The sequence below is a fragment of the Cebus imitator genome, unplaced genomic scaffold, assembly GCF_001604975.1.
Source record: "Cebus imitator isolate Cc_AM_T3 unplaced genomic scaffold, Cebus_imitator-1.0 Scaffold140, whole genome shotgun sequence".
Taxonomy (NCBI): domain Eukaryota; kingdom Metazoa; phylum Chordata; class Mammalia; order Primates; family Cebidae; genus Cebus; species Cebus imitator.
In genome coordinates, this window is record NW_016107455.1 from 4098499 (window position 1) to 4117302 (window position 18804).

At 49.0% G+C, this 18804-nt stretch overlaps 1 protein-coding gene across 3 annotated transcripts; it reads left to right on the plus strand.

Moving 5' to 3' along the window:
• The first annotated feature begins 1180 nt into the window (after positions 1–1180).
• SPACA3 (sperm acrosome associated 3) lies at positions 1181–17697 on the plus strand. 3 transcript variants are annotated; one of them, XM_037743281.1, is made up of 5 exons: positions 1181–1295; positions 15221–15529; positions 16650–16808; positions 17266–17344; positions 17533–17697. In XM_037743281.1, exons 2-5 carry the CDS (start codon positions 15394–15396, stop codon positions 17597–17599), a joined length of 441 nt encoding a protein of 146 aa, XP_037599209.1. In that variant the 5' UTR covers positions 1181–1295; positions 15221–15393; the 3' UTR covers positions 17600–17697. The 3 variants fall into 3 exon arrangements, with proteins under 3 accessions (XP_037599209.1, XP_017397577.1, XP_037599210.1); XM_017542088.2 differs by lacking the exon at positions 1181–1295 and adding an exon at positions 10968–11092; XM_037743282.1 differs by lacking the exons at positions 1181–1295; positions 15221–15529 and adding an exon at positions 10968–11092.
• The last annotated feature ends 1107 nt before the right edge of the window (positions 17698–18804 follow it).

An 18804-nucleotide genomic window follows, 5' to 3' on the forward strand; every position in this document is an offset into this window, starting at 1 on the left:
AAAACCATTGCTTTATAAGGTACTCCTTTGAGGCTGGACATGGTGGCACACACCTGTAATCCTAGCACTTTGGGAGGCCAAGTCAGGCAGATTGCCTGAGCTCAGGAGTTTGAGACTAACGTGGGCAACATGATGAAACTCCATCTCTACTAAAATACCAAAAAAAAAAAAATAATAATAATAAAAAAAAATAAATTAGCTGGGCGTGGTCCCAGCTACTTGAGAGGCTGACATGGGAGGATCGCTGGAACACAGAAGGCAGAGTTTGCAGTGAGCTGAGATCGCACCACTGCACCAGCCTGGGCAACGGGGTGAGACTCTAAAAAAAAAAAAAAAAAAAGAAAAAAAAAGATACTCCTTTGGTATCTTTTTTTATCGAACAGCGTAAAACTGGAGCTCTGCTCTTTCCTGGTAGTTTGGGAGAGAAATTGCTTTTGGGTGCTAAGTGGAGAATGTCTTTCCTCCCCACTCAACCCTCCAGCACTGTGGGAGAGCTCTGCTGGGACCTGGGATTTCAGCCAGGAGAGAGGAGCTCCCAGAGAGGAGTAGGGAATGTGTCAGAGGGAGGACAGCATGAACACCAGACCCTTTGAAAGATGAATATCATTTTCCCCATTTTGCAGAGGAAGGTATAGAAGTTCAGAGGGTTGAATGTATCCATAGAGCTGAGTACGATTTCCCTTCCACATCATAAGAAGCCCCACAGAATACCCAGGCTCACTGTCTCTCAACTCCAGGCCCATGAGCCACAAAGTCAGAGGGCTTCTCTTACGCACTCTCCATCAATGGCAAGAGTAATGTGAGTACACAGTTATGTTCTGGAAAGGTAGATCTGGTCACTGCTCTGGCCCTTGGTTCCTATGAGCCTGGGAGGTCTTCACTTTCCCCTTGGGGGTCTTTGTCCCCACCTTGGACTACACCAGGGATGAGCATCTTCCTGGTGTTCACTCTACCTTCCCACATCCACAACCTTGAGAACCAAACAGGGCAAATAAAGGTGTTTACAGGGTGTATTTATTTTAATGAAAAATGACAGTTTTATTGAGTCCTATGAAGGACAATGCGTATTCTTAGAATCCAGATTAACCTGTTTAATTCACAGGAAGTATGTTAATGCAAATGACTTTTTAGCCACTAAAATGTTAATAACTGGATCGTTTGTTTTGTTTTTGAGCCAGAGTCTTGACCTGTTGCCCAGACTAGAGTGCTCTGGTGTGATCATAGCTAACTGCAGCCTCAGACTCCTGGGTTTGAGAAATCCTCCCGCTTCAGCCTCCACACAGCTGAGACCCCAGGTATATGCCATCACACCTGGTTAATCAATTTTTTTTTTTTTTTTGTAGAGACAGTGTCTCTCTATGTTGCCCAGATTGGTCTTGAACTTTTGGCCTCAAGAAATCCTTCCACCTTGGCCTCTTAAAGTGCTGGGATTACAGGTATGATCTACTGTGCTTGGCCTTTTCTCATATGTAAGGAAACTGATGGTCAGGCCAAAGGATATGCTATAAGTGGCAAAATCAGAACGCTAAACATGTGTCATTGGTTTCCAGTTCCAGCTCTGTCTCTTAGATCATACTGCCTCTCAAGATCCAGCAGCAGCTACTGCAAGAGTGAGAGGCAGTCTGGGTCCAGGGCTGGATGTGTACAGGGCCCTCAGGTTGGACAATCTCTCTGGTTGCTAGGAGTCTCTGATAATTAGAGCCCCCAGGTTGCTAGGCAGCCCAAGTTGCTAAGAGTTTCAGTTTATTTTAGGTCTTGGGTTGTTAAAAAGCCTCAGGTTATTCAGATTTTCAATTTATTAAAAGCTTCTTGTTTCTCAGAGGCCCCAAGTTATTAGAGACATCAGTTTTTAGGAGCCCGAGGCTCTTATGGATCTAGGCTCTTGAAGTTGTTAGGTTGTTAGCCCAATCTGGTTGCTAGGAATTTCAGGGTTTTAGAGGCTCTTGGTTTCTAGAAGCCTCCAGCTTTTGAAAGTGTCAATCTACTCGAAGCCTCACTTTTTAGCACCTGTAGCTTTTCACGGGTTCCAAGTTGCTACAGACATAGACTCAGATTTTTAGGTTCTCCCAGAGTTGTGGGTCAGCCCAGCAGTTTTCTTACACCCATTCAGTCTCTATCTGGTTAGATACTATAAGTGCAGCTGTATGTTTCTCTCAGGTGCTTCATCATTGCTGACCTTGTTCAGCACCCACAGCAGCACTGACCTAATTCATTCTATTCAAGGCCCTAAGCTCTTAGGCACTGGTGGAAAGGCCTTCAGAGCAGAAACTTGTTACAATTCTAAAACAACCACATTTTTTTTTCTTTTTAAATACCAACTCAAACCAGATTAAAACAGCCACATGTTGAAGCAAGTTGGGTTATGTTTCTATGTTTCTGTTGTAATCATTCACCTTCTAACAAATTTTAAATAAATTAGACTTGTGAACTGTTAGACAGCCCCTTCCAATTATTTTGTTAGATTAGTCAGAACAGTAAAACTAGCCTTTGTATGTGTTTTTCCTTTCTAAGAAACTTTTTCTTTTCTTTCTTTCTTTTTTTTTTTAGATGGAGTCTTTCTCTGTCTGTGTCACCCAGGCTAGAGTGCAGTGGCACCATCTTGGCTCACTGCAACCTCTGCCTCGGATTCAAGTGATTCTCCTGCCTCAGCTTCCAGAGTAGCTGGGATTACAGGTGTGCACCACCACACCTGGCTAATTTTTGTATTTCAGTAGAGATGGGGTTTCGCCCCTTTGGCCAGGCTGGTCTCAACTCCTGACCTCAAGTGATCTGCCTGCCTTGGTCTCTCAAAGTGCTGGGATTACATGTGTGAGCCATGGTGCCTGGCCAACTTTTTTATTTCCAAGTAACTATAGATTAACAAGAAGTTGCAACAATAGCACTGGGAGATCCTGCATATCCTTCATCCAATTTCCTTCAGTGGTCACATCTTACCCAGCTAGAGTATAATAGCACTGTCAGGACATTGACATTGCTACAATGTGTATATAGTTTTATGGCATTTTATAAAGTGTAGTTTTTTTTTTTTTTTTTTTTTTTTTTTTTTTTTTTTTTTTTTTTTTTTTGAGACAGAGTCTCACTCAATCACCCAGCTCACTGCAACCTTTGCCTCCTGGGTTCATGTGATTACTCCCACCTCAGCCTCCCGAGTAGCTGGGACTACAGGTGCACACCACCAGGCATGGCTAATTTTTGTATTTTTAGCAGAGACGGGTTTCACCACGTTGGCCAGGCTGGTCTCGAACTCCTGACCTCAAGTGATCCACCCGCCTCAGCCTCCCAAAGCGCCGGGATGAACAGGTGTAAGCCACTCTGCCTGGCCTCATGTGTAGATTTGTATACCCACCACTCCAATCCAGATAAAGAACTATGCCATCACCATGAAGCTCTCCCATGTACTGCTCCTTTACAGTTACATTCATCTTCTTCCGTCCCCAACCTGAGCATTTTTAAATGTATTTGCTTAACATCTCTTCAGTATCTTCAGTGTGCCTCACTCATTAATAGGTCAAGGAAATACGAGATAAATATAACGTACTCCTAGCTCTGGAAGGGCTCACAGACAGGGGAATAGTCATATACATCATAAATTATAGTGTAACGTTGTAATTCTATGATAGGAATAAACAAGGTGCAGCCACAAGCAAATAGGTTCTGGCAGGGGGAAGGGCGGTGTTCAGGAGGCAGAGAGTGTTGGATTAGCTCCTTCTGCAAAAGTTGCGACACTAGGTTGATTTTGAAGGATGTATCTGGTTCCCAACGAGGAAGGACTTTTAGACAGGTATGTATGGGGAAGAGTTGGTTTTTTGGAACTGCCAGGGCCCAGGGGTTGGGAGGTGAGGCTGAGGGGTGAAGAGGCAGATCGTGGAGGTCCATCTGGGCTTCTCACTGAGTGGGATGGCCCAGTTCTGCAAGTGACACAGCCCTGCTGAAAGGTTTAGAAATGGGGAAAGGTGCATTCAGCCCTGTCATTCAGAAAGAGCCCTGTGAGGTAGAGATGCCAGTTAAGAAATGACTGCAGTTCCAGGTAAGATGCGAAAAGGGCATCAACCAGAGTGGTGGGAACAGATGTGGAAGAACCATCTTTGAACTTGGAAGGAGATCAGGATGGGAATGAGGAGCATCAAAGGGATGATACTTTTTGGAAAAGCACTTTTCCCAAGATTGATGTTTTTCCTTTTTTTCTTTTTAAAGGTGACATCAGTTTCCCTGAGAGAAAATCCTGCCCCCGTGATTCAATTACTTCCCACGGGGTCCCTCTCACAACAAGTGGGGATTATGGGAGTTAATTCAACCTCCCATAAGGTTTGAAGGTTTGGGTGGGGACATGGCCAAACTGTATCATTCTGTGTATCTATGTGTCTATCATCTATCTATCTGCTTATAAATCTATATATCTATATAGAGATTTTTAATATATTTTATTTTTAAAATTTTGTTTTTAAGACAGCATCTTGCTCTGTCATCCAAGCTGGAGTGCAGTGGCACAATCATAGCTCACTGCAGCCTTGAACCCCTAGGCCCAAGGATCCTCCTGCTTCAGCCTCCTGAGTAGCTGGGACGACAGGCACATTCCACCATGCCCAGCTAATTTTTTATTTTTCATTTTTGTAGAGATGGGGGTCTTGCTTTGTTGCCCAGGCTGGTCTCAAACTCCTAGCTTCAAGCAATTCTCCTACCTTGGCCTCCCAGAGTGCTGGGATTACAGGTGGGAGCCACAGTACCTGAGCAGAAGAAATTTATTATAAGGAATTGGTTTATGCAATTATGGAGGCAAACCCCAAGATCTGCAGAGTGAGAGGGAAAACTGGAGACTCAGGAGAGCTGGTGTTGTAGTTCCAGTCTGAAGGCTGGCAGACTCAAGACTCAGGAAGAGCCAAATGCTCCAGTTTGAGACTGAAGGCAGGAAAAAAAAAAAGGTGATGTCTTAGTTGGAAGGAGGGCAGGCAGGCAGGAGGAATTCTCTCTTAACTTGGGAAAGGTGAGCCTTTTCGTCTATTCAGGACTTCAACAGATTGGATGTGGCCCACCCACATTAGGGAGGGCAATCCACTTTGCTCGGTCTACAATTAAAATGTTAATCTCATCCAAAACACCCAGAATAGAAACACCTAGTAAAATGTTTGACTGAATATCCCATGGGCCAGTCAAGTGAACACATAAAATTAACCATCACACAGGAGAAGAAAGAATAACAAAGGAGACACAACACTACAGGAATACAGTGGTGTGAGACTATTTAGTGCAGGGATAAGTGGCTTTACACACCTCAGTCCTCCTAACAACCATGCCATGTGACTATGCCCAGGCATTGTGCCCACTGATGGAAAGAGCAGGGAACAGCTCACAGAGAAGAGGCAAATTCTGTTTTTGGTGCACTAAGTTTGGGGTGGGTCAGGTGACAGTCTTGATCTATGGGCTTTAGGCTCTCTATGAGACCTATTCTCTCTTTGCCACAGTGATTCTGGCACACTCCCTGTGGCCAGCCTCAGCACTCTCCTGACCAAGTCTTTTGGGCTAAGGTTCTTCTGAATCAACTGACTAGGTGATTTTCATTCATTTCTTCATTTCTTTACTCACCCAGCAGCTAAACATCTTTGTTCTTGATGCTGGGAAAGTAGACATGAGAGACACAAAGCAGGCATCTCCTAGTCTGGTGAGAATGATAGAGAAAGAAGAACTGAGAACAGGTGAGAGGTGCTGAGATTATAAGTTACCACTGGATACTGTCTAAGTCAGCCCAAGGAGTCCAGAGGGAGATGTCCAGCTTCAGCAGTGCTTTAAGAGTACTGGAATCTAGATAGAGAGTTGGGTTAGAAAGAGCAATTTTGACATATATGAATATATGATCCCATATAAGACACGGATGCAAAATGTTGTCATACCTTTAGGGGAACTGTAAGAGTCTGGCTGGGGCTGAGCGTGGTGGTTCATGCCTGTAATCCCAGCACTTTGGGAGGCCGAAGTGGGTGGATAATGAAGTCAGGAGTTCAAGACCATCCTGGTCAAGTTGGTGAAACTCCGTCTCTACTAAAAAAGATACAAAAAAATTAGCCAGGCGCGGTGGCAGCTGCCTATAATTCCACCTACTCGGGAGGCTAAGGCAGAAGAATCGCTTGAACCTGGGGTGGGCAGAGGTTGCAATGAGCTGAGATTGTGCCACTGCACTTCAGCCTAGGTAACAGAGACTCCATCTCAAAAAAAAAAAAAAAAAAAAAAAAAAAAAAACAAAAAAAAAAAAAAAAAAAAAAAAAAAAAAGAAAAAAAAAAAAAAAAAGGAGTTTGGTTGGAAGTGGTTCTGAGCCCTGGTTGCACTTTGGAATCACTTGGAAACATTACCATAATACTGATGCCTGGGTTCTACCCCCAGAGATTTTGGTGCAGTTGGCCTGGGGTGGGACCCAGGAATCAGTAGTTTTTCCAAAGTGTTGCCAGGGCTGAGGACAATGCACGTAAGAGAGGCTGATGGAGTTTTTAAACTTGGAGAGAGCAGAGGAGTATCTCTTCTGGGATGTGGTCAAGAATCTGAGCTCGCTTTGGGGATAGGAAACATTTGTGCAGAGCTCAGCAGGGAAATAAAGACCCTGTTGATCTCCAACTGGGGCCTCATCTGCCCTCATAACTGTTCCTTTTGAGCTGCTGTTTCTTATTCCCCATTTAAAAGCGAAATTCAACTGGGAAATAACAAAACATACAATAAAATAAAATAAGCTGAAAGATTACTCAATAAAAAGAAGCAATAAAATAGTAAAAGCAGGCAGATGTAGTAAAACCCCCAAAAGTCAACCAGACAGAATCACCACCAAGGGCCAGGCAATAAAAACAATAGCTAAAATGTACTGATCCAAGTGGTAAGCATCTTCTTGCATTGAGACACTGGAGATTCGCCACCACCCTAAGAGAGAGGGATGGTTATGATTTCCATTTTACAGTGGAGGAAAACGTGGTTTGAAGAGATGAAGTACAGCGCTCAAGGTTACAGTGGGCAGGGCAGGGTAATGACTCCATTTAAATGATGAGGAAGTGGAGGCTAACTTGCCAAGACTAGTTAGCCAGTTGGGGCAGAGCAAGAAATTAAACTCAGGTTTTCTAATTCAAGTACAAAACTCTCCCCTCCCCCACCTCCAATAAAGTCTGAAGCCTGGCTGTATTCTGGGGTCATCTGGGAAGCTTTGACGATATATTGATGCCAAATAGACATTTTTTAAAAGAAGACACACAAACGGCCAACCGCTGTTTAAAAAAATGCTCAGCATAGCTAATCACCAGGGAAATGCAAAACTAAACCGCAATGAAACATCGCCTCATACCTGTCAGGATGGCTATTAAAAAAAAAGAAAAAAAAGACCAGTGCTGGTAGTGAAGGTGTGAAGGAATTGGAACCTTGTGCACTCTGGGTGTGAATACAAAATGGCGCAGCTGTTATGAAAAACAGTATGGAGCTTCCTCAAAAAATTAAAAATGGAATTACCATATGATTCAGCAATCCTATTTTTTGGTATTTATCCAAAATAATTGAAATCATGATCTCCAAAAGATATTGGCACTCTCATGTTGATATGGTTTGGCTCTGTGTCCCCACTCAAATCTCATCTAGAATTTTAATCCCCACATGTTGAGAGAGGGAAGGAAGTGATTGGATCATGGCTGCAGTTTCCTCCATGCTGTTCTCATGATGGTAAGTGAACTCTCATGAATTATTTTTTTTGAAACTGAGTCAGGCTGGTGTGCAGTGGTGCAATCTCAGCTCACTGTAACCTCTGCCTCCTGGGTTCAAGTGATTCTCCTGCCTCAGCCTACTGAGTAGCTGGGATTACAGAGGGCATGCCACCATGCCTGGCTAAAGAACCTGGCATATCCTCCCCTGTCTCTTGCTCCCTCTACTGCCATGTGATGTGCTTGCTCCCCCTTCACATTCCACCATGAGTAAACTTGTGGACTCCCCAGAAGCCCAGCAGATGCTGGCACCATATTTCCTGCACAGCCTGCAGAACTGTGAGCCAAATAAGCTTCTTTTCTTTATAAATTACCCAGCCTCTGATGTTCTTTTATAGCAATGCAAAATGAACTAACACACAGATTAATAGATAAAGAAAAGGTGTTATACACACAGAGTGGAAAACTATTCAGCCTTAAAAAGGAAGAAAATTCTGACATATGCAACGATATGGATGAGCTTTGAGGACAATATGCAAAGTGAAATATACCAGTTACAGAGAAGAAAATAATTCCACTCGTATCAGGTACCTAGAATAGTCAAATTCATAGAATCAAAGAGAGGAATGGTGGTCACCAGGGTGCCAGGAGGAGGAGAAAACAGAAAGTTACTAATCAATGAGCATAAAGGTCCAATCAGGTGGCTAAGTGTGGTGGCTCACGCCTGTAATCCCAGCACTTTGGGAGGCCGAGGTGGGTGGATCCCCGAGGTCAGGAGTTTGAGACCAGCCTGGCCAACATGGCAAAATCCTGTCTTTACTAATAGAAAAATTAGCCAGGTGTGGTGGTGTGCACCTGTAATCCCAGCTACTCTGGAGGCTGAGGCAGGAAAATCGCTTGAACCCAGAGGGCAGAGGTTGCAGTGAGCCGAGATTACCACTTCACTCCAGCCTGGGCAAAAGAACAAAACTCCATCTCAAAAAAAAAAAAAAAAAAAAAAAAAGCCCAGCCAGGCAAGACAAACGAGCTTCAGAGATCTGCTGTATAGCAGTGTCCTGTACAGTGAACAATAATGGATTGTACATTAAATATATGTTAAGAGGGCAGGTCTCCTGCTAAGTGTTCTTACCCCAATTAAAAAAAAAAAAGAGAGAAATACTGGTGCTGATGCTGAGCCAACCCTCAATTTTAACTTGTTCGTCTTGGGATGGGGCCCAGGCAGATAGGGTGGACATGGTGCAACTAGACACTTAAATGGCTGGGCTCTGCATTTAGTAGTAGTTATTATTTATTGAGCACCTGGGGTACTGAGCACTTTGTTGCTTTTGCATGGAGCCTTCCTAGTACCTTGTGAGGTGGCTATTGTCATCCCTACTTGAGAATCAAGGAAACAGAGAGGTGAGGCCACTTTCTCTAGGTAATCCAACTGGAAGTCACTAGAGCATGTGTTCAGCCCTCGTCAGCCTGACCCCAAAGCCTGTGTTCTAGCTGCTGTGCTGCACGGCCTCCAAGCCCAGGCACCTGTGGGGCACAGACATGGGCACCACATGCCCTTTCAGTTCACTTCTCTGTCCTTTAAGTTTTAGGGTCAATAGTGTAACCTTTGCCCTGCACCTGTCCACACTAAATGGCCATCATCCAGATGGAGAAGGGGTGGTTTGCGTCTCAGCATTAAAGAAAATCTTTCTGGCAGCCAAAGGAGCTCCATGGTGAGATGGGCAGCCTGGAAAAGTAGTGGGTGACCACCATCATCCCTAGGCACCCACCGCCATCCCTGCACATCCACCATGATCCTTGGGCACACACCACCATCTCTGGGAAGCTACCACTATCCTTGGGCACTTACCACCGTTCCTGCACAATGACCACCATCCCTGCACATTCACCTATGTCTGGGCACCCACCGCCATCCCTGTACATCCACTACTGTTTCTGAACACCCACCACCATCCCTGGGCACCCATCACTGTCTCTGAACACCCACCACCATCCCTGGGCACCCATCACTGTCTCTGAACACCTGCCACCATCTCTGAGCACCCATCATCATCCCTGGGCACCCACCACCATCCCTGGACACCCACCAACATCCCTGGGCACCCATCACAGTCTCTGAACACCCACCACCATCCCTGGGCACCCATCACTGTCTCTGAACACCCACCACCATCCTTGGACATCCATCACCATCCCTGGGCACCCACCACCATCCCTGGACACCCACCACCATCCTTGGACATCCATCACCATCCCTGGGCACCCACCACCATCCCTGGACACCCACCACCATCCCTGGACACCCATCACCATCCCTGGGCACCCACCACCATCCCTGGGCGCCCACCACCATCTTGTACATCCATTACTGTCTCTGAATACCCACCGCCATCCCTGGGCACCCACCACCATCCCTGCACACCCATCACCATCCCTGGGCACCCACCACCATCTTGTACATCCACTACTGCCTCTTAACACCCACCACCATCCCTGGACACCCACCACCATCCCTGGGCATCCACCACTATCCCTGAGCACCCATAACCATCCCTGGGCATCTACCACCATACTTGGGCACCCACCACCATCTTGTACATCCACCACTGTCTCTGAACACCCACAACCATCCGTGGGCACCCACCACCATCTTATACATCCACTACTGTCTCTGAACACCCACCACCATCCCTGGGCACCCATCACCATCCCTGGACACCCACCAACATCCCTGGGCACCCATCACTGTCTCTGAACACCCACTACCATCCCTGGGCATCCACCACCATCCCTGGACACCCACCACCATCCCTGGGCACCCATCACCATCCCTGGACACCCATCACCATCCCTGGGCATCCATCACCATCCCTTCACAGGCACCACCATCCTGGCACATCTGCTACCATCCCTGGGCACCCACTACCGCCCCTGCACACCCATCACTGTGCCTGGGCACCCACCACCATCCCTGCACATTCACCACTATCTCTGGGCACCCACCACCATGCCTACACATCCATCACTATCCCTGGGTATCCACCACTGTCCCTGGGTAATCATCTGAAAGATCTGTTGGGAGAGGAAGTGTCATCCCTCAAAGTAGTGTGTGTGTGTGTGTGGGGGGGTAGGTAGAGGTGTACAAGGGGGCTGGGATTAGTTGTCCCTGCTCTGCTTCTGGACCCTGAGTTGAGGGGCTCAGGTGGGCTAATCAAAGCTGAGTGGTGGAGCTGTTTGTGGGAGATGAGCTCACAAAGCTGGAGTTCTAGAAGGCCCTTGGTTGGCCAGGAGCCTGCCTTCCCCATGGTTCTCTCAACATTGGGTGCCTGGGGCCCTGGCACAGTCGTGGGGGCATCCTGAGCTGAAGCAGGGTTTTGGGCACCTGCTGCTGCTGCCATTGTCACCATGGTCTCAGCTCTGTGGGGAGCACCGTTGATCAGTGAGCCCCTTTCCCCTTCTTCCTGGAGCTGTTAACAGGGGCCCTGGGTTGGTCTGGTCAGAGAGGGGTGGTGAAAAACAAGATGGTGGTTAGGGTGGGGTGTCCCGTCCTGAGAGAGTGACCAGCTGAGACAGAGAGAGAGAGAGAGAGAGAGAGACAGAGACAGAGACAGAGAGAGAGTCAGAGAGGGGAAAGGGAGAAAGAGAAAGAAACCTCTGGAGCTGCTGTGAAGTGCTCAGGATGGAATTGGAATTACCTTTTTTTTTTTTTTTTTTTTTTGACAGTCTTGCTCTGTCACCCAGGCTGGAGTGCAGTGATGTGATCCAGGGTCACTGCAACCTCTGCCTTCCGGGTTTAAGTGATTCTACTGCCTCAGCCTCCTGAGTAGCTAGAATAACAGTTGACTACCACCTTGTCTGGCTAATTTTTGTATTTCTAGGAGAGATGGGGTTTCACCATGTTGGTCAGGCTGGTCTTGAACTCCTGACCTTGTGATCTGCCTGACCTGGCCTCCCAGAGTGCTGGATTACCGGTGTGAGCCACCGTGGCCAGCCTGGAATTACTTTTAAGTCACTTCTATAAAAAATAAAAATAAAAAAATAAAAAGCCCCTGCATAGCAGTCAATTTGGTTTCCTTCTCTACAACTTAGGGATGTTAATCCTACCCCTTTCAGTTGTTGAGAAGATTAGATGAGATTAAGTTAGAAAACCTCCAGAAAGTCCTGGCACAGTGCTCAAAGACTTGACAAAGTCCACCAGGTTGGCTGGCTCCTTCCTCTTACCTCCCTCACGTTGATGAGAAGGGCTCACGTTCCTGTGGCCATGCCTTTTGGGGACTTGTGTTTCAGAAGCAGCCACTGAGCAGTTACTCCATGCTAGCAACTCTGCAGATAAATAAGACATGCAGATAAATAAGACTGGCCACTGTTCTTCGGAAGTTAACTTTGTTGTGGGAAAGACTGACATCTCTTCCAGTCAAGCGTGACAAAAGAGATGGAAGATCGGGCGTGTCAGAGTGTGGGGGGTGGTGGCCTGCTGAGAGAGTCGCACTGGGGAACCCTTCAGGTGTGAGTAAGAGTTAACTGGGTAGAGGAAGGCAGAGGATGAACGTTCTAGACAGCAAGGTCACTGTGAGAGAACAAGGTGGCATTGCTGGAGCATAGCGCGTGAGTGAGGGAGTGGGCAGCAGGGCTGGGTCGTGGAGGGCCTTGTGGACCTCGAAGGGGCAGTGGTGGTGGGATCCATCCAAGGTGTCACAGGGCTGGGCTGTTCGTTTAACAAATTCGTTCTGATGGATGTGCATAGAATAGTTTGGAAGAGTGGTCAAGACATGATACAAGAAGACCATGCAGGAGGCCATGATGGGGGTACGAACCAGGAAAGGACAGAGCTCTTGGAGGGAAGGGAGAATCCACAGGACATTGGGACTGATTGGTTAGGACTGGGTGAAAGATGTCATGGGGAGGAAAGAGTGAAGAATGACATCCGTATTTCCAGTTTGGATAAATGGGTGGCCCATCATGTTTTAAAGCATGTAAAGGAAGTCACAAGGAAGAAGCAGAGTTTTTTTTTTTTTTTTTTTTTTTTTTTTTTTTTTTTTTTTTTTTTTTTTTTTTTTTTTTTTATTTTTTTTTTTTTTTTTTTTTTTTTTTTTTTTGAGACGAAGTCTCCCTCTGTTGCCCAGGCTGGAGTGCAATGGCACGATCTCGGCTAGCTGCAACCTCTGCCTCCTGGGTTCAAGCGATTCTCCTGCCTCAACCTCCTGAGTAGCTGGGATTACAGGCATGCACCACCGTGCCTGGCTAAGTTTGTATTTTTTAGTAGAGATCGGGTTTCACCGTATTGGTCAGGCTGGTCTTGAACTCTTGACCTTGTGACCTGCCTGCCTCAGCCTCCCAAAGTGCTGGGATTACAGGCATGAGCCACTACACCTGGCCAGAAGCAGGTTTTGATGGGAATATTGGTTCTGTTGAGAGGTGCTGAGTTTGAGGTGCCTGCAGGACACTCAAGTGGAATCGTCGAGGTAGTAGTTGCCTCTGAGGCCTCAGAAAGACCCCACAGAGGTCGCCAGACTGCAGGTGGTGGCTCACAGCAGGGCTGCCCAGAGGGTTTCCTGAAAGTGGAAGAGAAGAGGGCTCAAGGCAGGGAGGCCTGGACAGCATAACAGGTTTTTGGCCTGGGCAGAAGTGGGTTCCACAGAGGATAAGGAGGAGAGTCAGTCAGAGAGGGAGGAAACCTGGGAGAGGCGAGCATCGTGGAAACCAGGAGAGGCAAGCCTTTCGACAGGCGGTGGTCCACAGCAGGTGTGGCTGAGAGCTCCCATAAGGCAGGGCTGACAAGGTCCTTCTTGGACCTGCAGAGCAGTTTCAGCACATGGTGATGGCAGGGAGGCCAGTTCTCCAGGTTGGAAAACAAATGGGAGGGGAGAAAGTGGGAATTTCCCCCAGGAGTTTGGGCGAGAAGAGAGGGAAAGAGACAGGAGAGTACCAGTCAGTATGAGACTCCAGGGAAGGCGTTTAGAAGCTGGAGACTGAGTGTGTCTCCACAAGCAAGAGGAAGGTGGGGCAGGCTGGGAACGGAGTGGCGCCCGGAGAGGAGGGACCACGAATGGAGCAAGGCCTGGAGACTGGAAGGACAAATCTAGAGCTCAGAGGGAAGATGGTCCTGCGTGGGGGTGGAGGCCCCGCACCCGAACAGTGACAGGGTGGAGATGAGGCCGAGGTGGCCACTGATGAGTCTGTGAGTGGGCGGGGCGAAGGCAGAAAGAGGAAGACATTCCACAAGTGAGCACTCTGCTCCTCTTACTTTGTGCAGCGGGAGACGAGGTCGTGTTCTGGGAGCCAAGGGGTGGGACAGCGTGACTTGCTCATGAAAGCCGAGGGCTTTCATGTCCTTTGTGGGAAATGGGAGAGAGAAAGCTGAGCAGAGACAAGCGCAGGTACCAGCGCCCGTTGTAGTTGATAACAGAAACAAAAACTCACCTATTTTTAGTGCCAAGAGCTAAGTTGTGCCCACGCCTTTTCTCGTTTATTCTTCCAACCATTGTATGGGGCAGATGTTACTAATGTCCTCATTTTATAGAGGAAACGCGGCTCAGGGAGTGCCCACAGTCAGAGCTGGAGCAAGGAGCCGAGGGGGGCTTCCACCCCAACCCGAGCCTTGCTGCAAAGCCACACCCTCAACCACTCTGTCATCCTTGGTGGCATTCAAGGTCCCGTGGGGGTTGGAGACCAGGGACACTCATTGGCACAAACAGGAGTTTGTACAACTCTTTCACTTTTTGACTCTGTGAAGGTGGAGAGCAGGTGTGGAGGCTCAGAGGTCATGAGAGGCGTGGGGAGACTTGTCAGAGCTGATGGGCGGTGGAATCGGGGCTCATAGAGGTGGGGAAATGCGGGTGAGGACAGGAAGCCTGGATGACCAGGGCAGGGGAGGGAGTGGCTGAGACAGAGCGGGAGCGAGCGGGAGGGGACTAGATCTGAGGAGAGGAAGGAGCCCTGAGGCTGACACCCAGGTGCTACTGTCCTCAGTGATTTGGAGGACTGACCACACACAGCCAATGATGAGAGGGCATGGAGGTCAGAGGCGGGCAGGCTGGGCTTCCAGGGAGAAGGGCTTTTTGCAGGTTCTCGTTTAGAAGGGGTGGTGGGGGTGAAGGAGACTTTCGGGACTGTCTCAGGGCTTTGTGTGTGGAGAAAAAGCAGCTTCCCCTTGAGGGGGCTACAGGGAAGGAGTGCTCTGGGGGAGACCTTGTTTTAGTTAAGATCTTGAGATGGAGGCTCAGTGCCAGAAGGGCAGTCCCCTTGGCAACTGGGCTGAGGAACCCATGAACACAGTGTGACACCGCTCGGCTATCTCCTCAGGGAGCATCTGCTCAGTGGGGCTTTGTATTTCTAGAACTTTGTCTTCATCCAAACTCTACCCCTTCCTAGTTGTAAAATCATGGGCCTCAGGAATAAATCATGGCTGGCATGTACTATGGAGGCCGGGATGGTGTGAAGCAGGATGCGGAAGGAGAGGGGCTGGCCTCAGGGCAGAGCTGTTGCTGATCGGGCAGGCCAGGGGGCTGATATGTACTGCTGGAGCCTGGCCTTCTGCCCACCTCTTCTCTCTTCTCCCCTTTTCTAGGGGTATGCTCAAGCCCCGTGTCTTCTCCTTCTGTGAGTGGACCACTGAGGCTGGTGAGCCGCCTGTCATCCCAAAGCTCAGCTCTGAGCCAGAGTGGTGGTGGCACCACCTCTGCCGCCAGCACAGAAGCCAGGAGCAGGGCTCTCAGACGGCGGTGGTGCCCAGCTGGGACCATGTTGTTGGCCCTGGTCTCTCTGCTTAGCTGCCTGCTCCCCTCCAGTGAGGCCAAGGTCTACAGTCGCTGTGAACTGGCCAGAGTGCTACACGACTTCGGGCTTGACGGATACCGGGGATACAGCCTGGCTGACTGTGAGAACCCCTCTCTCTGGCTGGCCCTCGCTTCCCCACACCTCTCTCCCTCCTTCCCTCCCTTTCTCCTCCTTCACAGGCCTTGGCTTCGGGAGCTTTTAGAGCCCTAGCTGTCATCCGTAAACTGAAGATGATTTGAGAGGGCAGGTAGAGAACAGCCGGCACTGAGCTAAACATGCAGTAGGCAGGCGGCAGGCAACCACAGTGGAGTCATGCCTTCATTTTCCCCTGCTGCTAAAGTCGGGGTCGAAGGAAACAAGCAGCTCGGTACCCTAAACTTAACTGTGGTCACAAGGATCAGACATTCCTTCTGGAACTAGAAAAGACAAACTGAACAGAGTAGTCATGCCAAACATTTCAAGCTGGTGGCAGTTTTATATGGCCATCCGGGCAGGGCAGTCACACCGGGGCTCATCTTTCCTCCCGTTCCAGTGCCCTCTATAGATTCCACCTGGGTCTCCCTAATCTTGTCTCTAAAGATTTAGCACTTGTAGGCCGGGTGTGTTGGCTCATGCCTGTAATCCCAGCACTTTGGGAGGTTGAGGTGGGCAGATCACCTGAGGTCAGGAGTTCGAAACCAGCCTGACCTATGTGGAGAAACCCCATCTTACTAAAAATACAAAAATTAGCCGGGCATGGTAGCGGGTGTCCGTAATCCCAGCTACTTGCAGGGCTGAGACAGAATTGCTTGAACCTGGGAGGCGGAGGTTGTAGTGAGCTGAGATTGAGCCACTGCACTCCAGCCTGGGTGACAGTCTCAAAAAAAAAAAAAAAAAAAAAAAGGATTTAGAACTTGTAGATTCATTCAACAAACTTACTGGGCACTACTCTGTGCTAAACAATGAGCAAGTGGGAAGATTGCTGGCCTGAGTCAGGGGGCCTGAGGCCAGCCTTGACCCCTACTATTTGGTAGCTGCATGGGACCTTGGGTGAGTCACTGTGCCTCTCTAAGCCTCTACTGATTGATTCAGCTGCAAAGCAGGTGGGAAGGCACTTGCCCCAATCACCTTGATCAGGCAGGAAAGGCTCGGTGGAGCCAGCATGGGACCTGCGCAGTAAGCCCCTGGTCTGAGGTGGCCATAACCGTCTGACCCCCAGGCCTGTGCTCTGCCCTATGCAGGGGTCTGCCTTGCTTATTTCGCAAGTGGTTTCAACACAGCTGCTGTGGACCACGAGGCTGATGGAAGCACCAACAACGGCATCTTCCAGATCAGCAGCCGGAGGTGGTGCAGAAACCTCACCCCGAACGTCCCCAACATGTGCCGGCTGTACTGCTCAGGTAGCTGGGCCTGGCCCAGGACTGGCAGGGGTCAGGGCCTGCGTTAGCTTTCGTTTCCTCCTCAGTTTAGTTTGCTACCCCCATCTCTGAGTGAGGGTTCCCCCGCATCCGGCTGGGCCCATGGAGGAGAGGGAGATGGGACAAGGGATGCGGGTAGGTCTTCTATCAGTCTGAATTGGGGGTCCCAGATGGGAGACTGGCCTTAGAGCTTTAGGAATGAAGGGAGGATTGTTTCTGATGGAGAGGGAGAGGGATAGGGTGGTACCTGTGCTTCCAGAGTGGTTGAGACAGAGTTGGATTTAGGGGAGTGGAGTGTGCGTGTGTGAGGAGACACACACACACACACACACACAAACTCTCTCTCTCACACACACACACACATACACACACACACTCACACACTCACTCTCTGGATGTCCCCTGCTCCCTCGTTATGTTTCTCTGCCCGTCATCCCAGATTTGTTGAATCCTAATCTCAAGGATACTGTCATCTGTGCCATGAAGATCGCCCAAGAGCCTCAGGGTCTGGGTTACTGGTAAGTGACTTGGGCTAGAGCCCCACCGCGTTGGTACGGTTAGGACTGGTGGGCAGCAGCAGGGAACAAACCCCTTTCCTTCCTCACTTCTGGTTTAGAGCCCACACCCTCCTTCCTGTTCTTCTCTGGGCAGTGACTAGTAACTACAGCTGATAGGATCTCTCCTCTTCCCCGTTCTGCATCCTCAGGGAGGCCTGGAGGCATCACTGCCAGGGCAAAGACCTCACGGACTGGGTGGATGGCTGTGACTTCTAGATGAACGAGACCATGCACAGCAGGCTGGGAAATGTGGTTTGGTTCCTGAGCCAGGCTTGGGAAGACAAGCCCACGAATAAAGTGTGGTTGAACGTGAAGGTGGCTCTCAGCTCTCAGTGTGTCTGCAGGTGCCGGGTTGGAACCAGGGCACCTCTGTGTTACCTCCCCTCACCTGTCTGCCTGGCCGGGCTTCAAGTGGACTCCAGAAATCCCATCACCAGAGGCTTACGTCCATTCCTAGTGGCCTGGGGCAGGTGTTGGGGTGGGGGCATCCATACATTTTTTGTCCACCACACCTAGTAGAGTTTGGGTGTAGGGTGGCCAGATTTAACAAAACAAATATATAACAAACAACAAAAACAGGATGCCCCGGTTTAATTTGATATACAACAAATAATTTTAAGTATGTCCAAAATATGGCATGAGAATATATTTACATTAAAATTATTTGACATTTATCCAAAATTTAAATTTAACTGGGTGTCTTATGTTTTACCTGGCCACCGTAGCTGGATCTAGGGCTATGTACCTCTGGCTTGATTGGGAAGGTCCTTGGGACACTTATTTTCTGCAGCTTTGGTTGCAGATGGTGGCCACTGTGCTTTGGCCCTCTAGCTGTGACTGCTAACACTCACCCCTGCCACCCTGGGGTGCTGCTTGGTCCCCGGAGAAGAATGACCACCCAGAGCTTCAGCTCTCACCTTGCTCTCTGGTGCCCTCTCGTGGCAGAAGATTCAAGTGCTGCAGATAGAGACGGTGCAGTCACTCCTTGGGTAAGGAAGTCACCACCTCCTGCCCACCACTGCTAGGAGGCTGGAGGATGGGGTGGGAGTGACCATGGCTTTCCAGCTGCACAGCCAGTGCAGTCCTCTGCCTTCCTCAGCACACAGGAAGCTCAGAAGGAGGCAGCACGGTCCCTGGCTAATCTGGAACGACTGCCTCTAAAGGAGGAAGGTGGGCGGGGTCTCAGGATCACAGTGGATGTGGTGGTAACAGCAGTAGTTGCAGGGACAGAGTGATGTGTGAGAAGCCTGAGCCCTGAGTTCTGATTGTAGATTCTGAAAAGGCTCCAAAGAAACCTGCAAGTACTGAACTGTTGGTTGAGGCATGGTTGGTGACTTAGGGAGACAATGTTGCCCCCCCCATGCTCCTCCACCTAACGAATTCAGGCATCCCTGCATGTCTCCGGTCAGCAAACACCCGAG

What these genes read in the sequence shown, in the direction of transcription:
- SPACA3 (XM_017542088.2), top strand. Translation starts at nt 11,059, where the DNA reads ATGGTCTCAGCTCTGTGGGGAGCACCGTTGATCA. An exon ending in GTGGGGAGCACCGTTGATCA is followed by an intron (nt 11,093 to 15,220) that starts GTGAGCCCCTTT and finishes CCCCTTTTCTAG; the next exon opens with GGGTATGCTCAAGCCCCGTG. An exon ending in GGGATACAGCCTGGCTGACT is followed by an intron (nt 15,530 to 16,649) that starts GTGAGAACCCCT and finishes TGCCCTATGCAG; the next exon opens with GGGTCTGCCTTGCTTATTTC.